Source organism: Lactuca virosa, chromosome 9, assembly GCF_052849685.1.
Source record: "Lactuca virosa cultivar CGN04683 chromosome 9, Lactuca_virosa_CGN04683_v6, whole genome shotgun sequence".
NCBI classification, from domain to species: Eukaryota; Viridiplantae; Streptophyta; class Magnoliopsida; order Asterales; family Asteraceae; genus Lactuca; species Lactuca virosa.
In genome coordinates, this window is record NC_136434.1 from 149,690,708 (window position 1) to 149,696,549 (window position 5,842).

Sequence of the window (5,842 nt, forward strand, 5' to 3'; positions counted from 1 at the left end):
ATTCTAGTTTATAGTATGTATATAATATAGGTATTTTATCCTTTTAGTAAAAAGTATATAATGAAATTGACCCCCACATTCCCTAAGAACGGCATAATTCATTGACATATAACTTTAAGAATTCCTACGGAATTTGGCAACCAAACACCCCATGAAATGGAATGTCGAATTCCACTTTCTTTAGAATCCATAAAATACGCTCCAAGTTGAGGAAGCTTCCTAAAACACTTCAATTATCAGTTAGTGAATGTTTTTTTATTGAAAAAATAGATTATGGTATAAAATGATCAATTAGTAAATGTTTTTTTTATTGAAAAAATAGATTATGGTATAAAATGGATAAAAGTCAACGTAGGTCCACATAAGGGTGTATATCCCACGTTCACAGTTCAGTTACTAACACGTTTCTATCATATATGCACATTGGTGAGTAGAGAATGTTTTGTTATATATGAAGTTCCAAACTCAACAATACATACATGGAAAATAATCAAAGAGACAACCGCTTGTTACCTTTTGACTTAGTAGACTTGACACAAAGAAACTTATTTCAATAAACTATATATGAGTGTTTCTTCTTATTTACAAAATTAATGCATTATGAAAAAGTTAATAAAAAATCAACAAAATAAGGTTTTTTTTCCCAATGAGTAGTAACTTTATTTCAAATTGGTTCTCATACTCTTTTATTCCAATTTCACCAAGTGTGCAATCATTTCCTCAAAAATAAATAAATAAATAAATAAACATCATTTGTCCCCACAACACTTAAAAGGAAAAAAAATAAAAATAGTCTTAATAGGCTAATTCTATATATACCCTCAATTGTTTATTGTACCCTCATGTGTGAGTGAGTGAGTGTGTTCCCCCTATGTTTAACTTTTTTTATGTGAGTAAGGGGTACATATAATAGTATCCTTAATATATAATAAAATTTCTTTCATTTATACTTGTTTATTCTCTAAAAGAACAACCGAAACTCATTCATTAATTGGGTGCACTGTTCATACAGGTAAACAAACATATGTCTGTGGCACCAAAAGAAATCATAAACACAAAACAAACATCAAAACCAAACAAAAAGCTAAAATTGTCCAAATGGTTGGTGTTACTTTGGATAGTGAAATCATGACTTGGATAGTCATTCGTTTTTATTGCAAGTTAACCTTAGGAGCTCCTAGTTGTATGGTGGAGTTATAGGACAAACGCCTCATTTAAGTCAAATTCTTCGGAAGATGATAGCAAAGGTTCCTGAAAGTTTAGCAATGAATGTGTACCCCATTCTAAGACAGTAGAATCAATAAACATTTAGTTACATAGAAGAGAAGAGTAGATAAGATAACAACATTTGGTAAATTTTGAACAGATACCAATGCCAATAGGACGAAGAATGCAATATTTTTGTCGCACCTAAAAAGGTGGAACAAGGTGGGGGCATGGACTTGCTCTTGACTGTACAAGAGACATAAAGCACTTCTCATCTCCATCTTAAAAAAAAAATAAGCCCTAGAAAGTTTGTCTAATCTCATCCAGATGAGCTAGTCCATTGTTTTAACTATCTACAACTTCCTAGTTGATTTCAACATTTGATTTAAATTTTCAGGAACATTCTATCTCATGAAAATAAGAATGTTCTTATAGTTCAAGATAAAATTAGTTTTTTTTTTTTTTTTTTTTTTGAAAAGCAAAATTGCTTCTCATTATTACTAGTCAACAATTTGATTTCAATTCAATAGATTCCCTATGTTTTGTTATAGCATTTTGAACTACCTACCAGTTAAACACTTCAATAAAATAAAAATTGCATTTTTTTTATGGCAGATTCGAATGTCTTTCTACTCAAATCGAGTCACAATCATCATTTTAGCTTTTGAATGTAAATCGAGTTATTTTCCAACTTCAAAAATAACAATCTTAATTTGTTGGTATAAAATCTTAATAACCACATAAAGGTATCATAACAGAAACATTTTTTGAAGGTAAAAGATCCAAAAAGTTTCAATTTGGAACAGAAAACTACCGTGGTTGAATCACTAAAATTTATAAGCAAAGATTGGGACATCAGTAGGCCATACAAATCAATAATCGAATCTAACCTGTACTCTTTCACGGTGAAACAGTCCACTGAGATTGAAATTGTTTTTCTTGGCTGCCAATATTTTATCATGCATTGAATTCAAGACACTAGCATAAGTAGCTTTGGAGTTATCCAAAAGTGCTTTCCGAAAAGTGTGCGTCATAGCACCTTCCATTTGCTTTCCTGACTCTGAGAAAGCCTGCACAAATTCAGAATTTATATTTGATTAAAGTTATTAATCATGTTATGATTAAACAAACAATTATTTTTATTCAACATCACATTAAGACAAAAAGGTATAATGGTCATTTATTCTCGTTCAACTGTTCATTCAATAGAAAAGTCTTTGCTAATACAACACTAAATGCAAAAAGGCCTTGATAAAGAATGTGAAGAAAATGAGAATTCCCCATAAAGTCCTAACTTGTCACATCTTCCATGATTTTTCCTTCCATTTTCCTTAGTATGCCATTACTTTCTCAAATAATTTCTTAGCCTCATTAATTCACACAATACTTTATGCAGACTGTACTTAATAGGAAAAAGAAGACACCGGTCTTTAATATCAAAGCCAAAGATTAAAAAAAAAATAATAATAATAATAAAATAAAAACTAACATAAACCCCCAAATAGATAGAAGATATCATAGAAAAAGAAAGATTTACTCACAGATGTATCTGCAGCAAGTTGATTATCTTCACACGCACTGATAGAAATGGCAAGCCCACCATTAGTACCTTTATATACACCAGATGGGGGTTTGTTAACTGACCAACAATGCCTGCCAAAGAACCAAAAATGCACTTTAAAGTTCAGATATCAAGACATGTGGAGGTAGAATGTCCCTAGAAGAAGGAATGTGATGCCCAAACTTGAACTTGAGGCCTCACTTATGGATTCACACCTGCTTCCCACTAGGACAAGTATGGGGAGACACTTTCAGAGTAGAGTAATTTGTAAAAAAAAAATGCTAAGGGAACGTACTCTTTTGTGCTATAGACATGTGGTAGGTCAAGTATTGTTCCACTGTGACAAGCATCTATCATGGCATGAAGTTTGACGCCTTTCTTGAGAGGTCTAACGATGGTATCATTGATTTCATTATCAATAATCATTCCTTCAGTTCTAAAATCTAGAGGACATATTGTTTCATCAAACCCATCAACCTCATCATCAAAAAAATCAGGCTGCCTTAATCCATGACCCGAAAAATAGAACACCAATGAGTCACCATGCTGGTTGTCCTTCACGAGCCACCTCAAAGCTTCTTGGATATTTCTTTTTGTTGGATGAGGGTGTGAGTCCATTTCTGCAAGTTCTTTCACAATGTCACTTGTACTGTTCCAACCAAAATGGTAGAACTACAAAAAGAAATCCTTAAAAACAAGCCCTTTCAAGGGCATTAATTTGCAGTTTAAAAAGGGTAAATTGGGTATACACCAACCTTGGTTCCCCACCAACCGGTCCCACAGCCAATATGGGGGAGGTAAATCACAAATTTCCAAGAGGAAGAAAGGTGATACCCACCCAGGCTTTTATGTGAGATCTAGTTATGGCTTCTCACCTCCTTACTAGCAATCATGCATTTATGTATACAATTAAAGTGAAAGGATAGCAATATGTACCTGCAAGAATGTGGATAGAGGTACTTGGAAACATAAACCGTGTCATTAGGAATTCACGCATTTTGATCACATCATAGTTAGTTCCTTTGAGTTGATATTTCTGCTTATCGTAAGTTACTGCACAAAGAAGTGCACGCTTCCCTTTTATTGTTTCCCAGTTTCTTATTGTGTCAAGAGTTGACGTCTCATGGCTACTCAGAGAATTAGGAATCGTGCTGCTGCTGCTGTGTGTGTGTCTGTGCAACATGTTTCCGATGCAAACATGCAGTCCCTTGTTAACACTGACAAACTTACCACTTTCTGGTTTTGATTGTATCTGTACGTCTCCATCAACTGCAACAGCTTCTTGACATTTAGGGCAGCAGATACTTTGAGTTACTGTTGATGATGACATTTATTTGAACAAATTACAGGCTAAGTTAGATGAACTAAAGAAAGCTAATATGTAATCTAAAGTCTAAATGGTGCTACTCGAAGTAATGAATGCTTTAACGATTGTAATACAGTTGTATTTATATAACCCCTAAAAAGGCAGCAGCCTGATAGGGAACCTGATACGGCAACATATCTCATTGTTTTTATAACTTTAATGGGGTATCAGATTCTCATTCTGTTCAAACATATTTAATTAAGTAGACGATTAGGAAGGAGATAGGCACAATCAAGGTACTTTACCAAGTGCATGCTGCGATCATAAGAATGTCTGTGGATCCTACTGCTATCATACTTTTTAACATTCTTGTTTCTGTGTGTTGGTCTTTCATGCGTCTACACCAGCTGATAACATACAGGCTACAGAATGATCAGGAATTGACGCAAAGTTATACCAGATACGATTCGTTGTTACAAAATATAAAACCTTGGAATATTTTTTGTTGGTAACTATCTCGACCGCTATTTTTATTCTCCGAGCACTATATAATAGAACATTAAGTCAACCGATTTTTTTAAAATACAGACCATATAGTGGTATGTCAACGATTCAAGTTCTATTTCGATTCAAGAATAGCTTGAGTTCTGCACAAACAGTACAAGAGAGAAGATACAACAACAAAAATACAAGAGGTCTTCTAGATTTTCAAACTCTCATAATTCAACTTTTTTTTTTTTAACAAAAATCTAATATACTCCTAAACACACCATACCAAAGGTCTTTTAGTCTCAAAATCAAGGTGATTCGATCCTTATGCGAAAACCTTATAAACACACCATACCAGTCACTCTACATATAGCCTGAGTGAGAACAATTACTGGTTACACCCCATTTTCCCATCTAATTTTTCGTATACTTAGAACATTTTTCGTATACTTAGAGCATCTCATCTCCATTGCAACCTTTTTATAGGCTTTTTTCACTTTGTTGACTACTTATCATCACTCAATAGAAATCGAGTGGTGAGTTTATTTTGATTTTTCTAATGAGGCGGCAAGATTTTCGGATATCATTAAGGTGACAGGTCCAAGATTGGGTCTTGAACTATATTAAGAAAACTGATCCATTTTTGGCATTCTTGTGATGATAGGAAGCTTCGTATGGGTTTATTCCCTGTTGACATTGGTCGGCCGTCATTAGGGGTGAAGCTTCTTGGGGGAGGGGGGTTGTTAGTAGAGACGCGAGTTTTATTAGCGTGTTAGCTATGAAGAGAGTTGTCAACATTGTTGTTTTGATGTGCCTTCTTCCACAGTTCTGTTGACCCCAGATTAAGCTCCGTTTACTTTGATCTTGCATGGTCATTGTCAAGCTATTCTTTGGCATGATGACGTGCCAACCCATTCACATGGAAGAGGTGGTTTTGTTCTTTGAAAATGGATTACGTGGTTCGATTGAGGACATTGTACCTTGTGGAGGTCATATCTTTGGGGACATTTAATGATGACTTGTTTCATTACCCATTATGTTTGGTGGTTTAGGGTTGTACTCAATGGTAGAGGCTTTCTCCTATTCTTTTATGGCTCACGAGCTCAATCGTGGGTGTTACAAGACCATTATCTTACGAGATAGAGGCATATGTGGTATGGATTCTGATATGTTTGTGCTTTGGCGTATCTTCGTGATACGATCCTCGACTTTGACTTCAGTGGTTTCATTAATAAGAACACCACCCCTCCTAAAGCCCAACATGCATTGACGAGTGCATT

At 34.5% G+C, this 5,842-nt stretch overlaps 1 protein-coding gene across 1 annotated transcript; it reads right to left on the reverse strand.

Annotated features, from left to right (window-relative positions):
- Window positions 1-924: 924 nt before the first annotated feature.
- LOC145135508 (metacaspase-1-like) lies at window positions 925-4,174 on the reverse strand. The gene is made up of 5 exons (XM_079069773.1): window positions 3,704-4,174; window positions 3,063-3,387; window positions 2,748-2,859; window positions 2,097-2,276; window positions 925-1,251 (listed from the first exon to the last, which is right to left on the reverse strand). The coding sequence occupies exons 1-5, from the start codon at window positions 4,095-4,097 to the stop codon at window positions 1,195-1,197; spliced, it is 1,068 nt and encodes a 355-aa protein (XP_078925899.1). The 5' UTR covers window positions 4,098-4,174; the 3' UTR covers window positions 925-1,194.
- Between the last annotated feature and the right edge of the window lie 1,668 nt (window positions 4,175-5,842).

What these genes read in the sequence shown, in the direction of transcription:
- LOC145135508 (XM_079069773.1), bottom strand. Translation starts at nt 4,097, where the DNA reads ATGTCATCATCAACAGTAACTCAAAGTATCTGCTGCCCTAAATGTCAA. An exon ending in CTCTATCCACATTCTTGCAG is followed by an intron (nt 3,388 to 3,703) that starts GTACATATTGCT and finishes AAGAACTTGCAG; the next exon opens with AAATGGACTCACACCCTCAT. An exon ending in CATGTCTATAGCACAAAAGA is followed by an intron (nt 2,860 to 3,062) that starts GTACGTTCCCTT and finishes GTTCTTTGGCAG; the next exon opens with GCATTGTTGGTCAGTTAACA.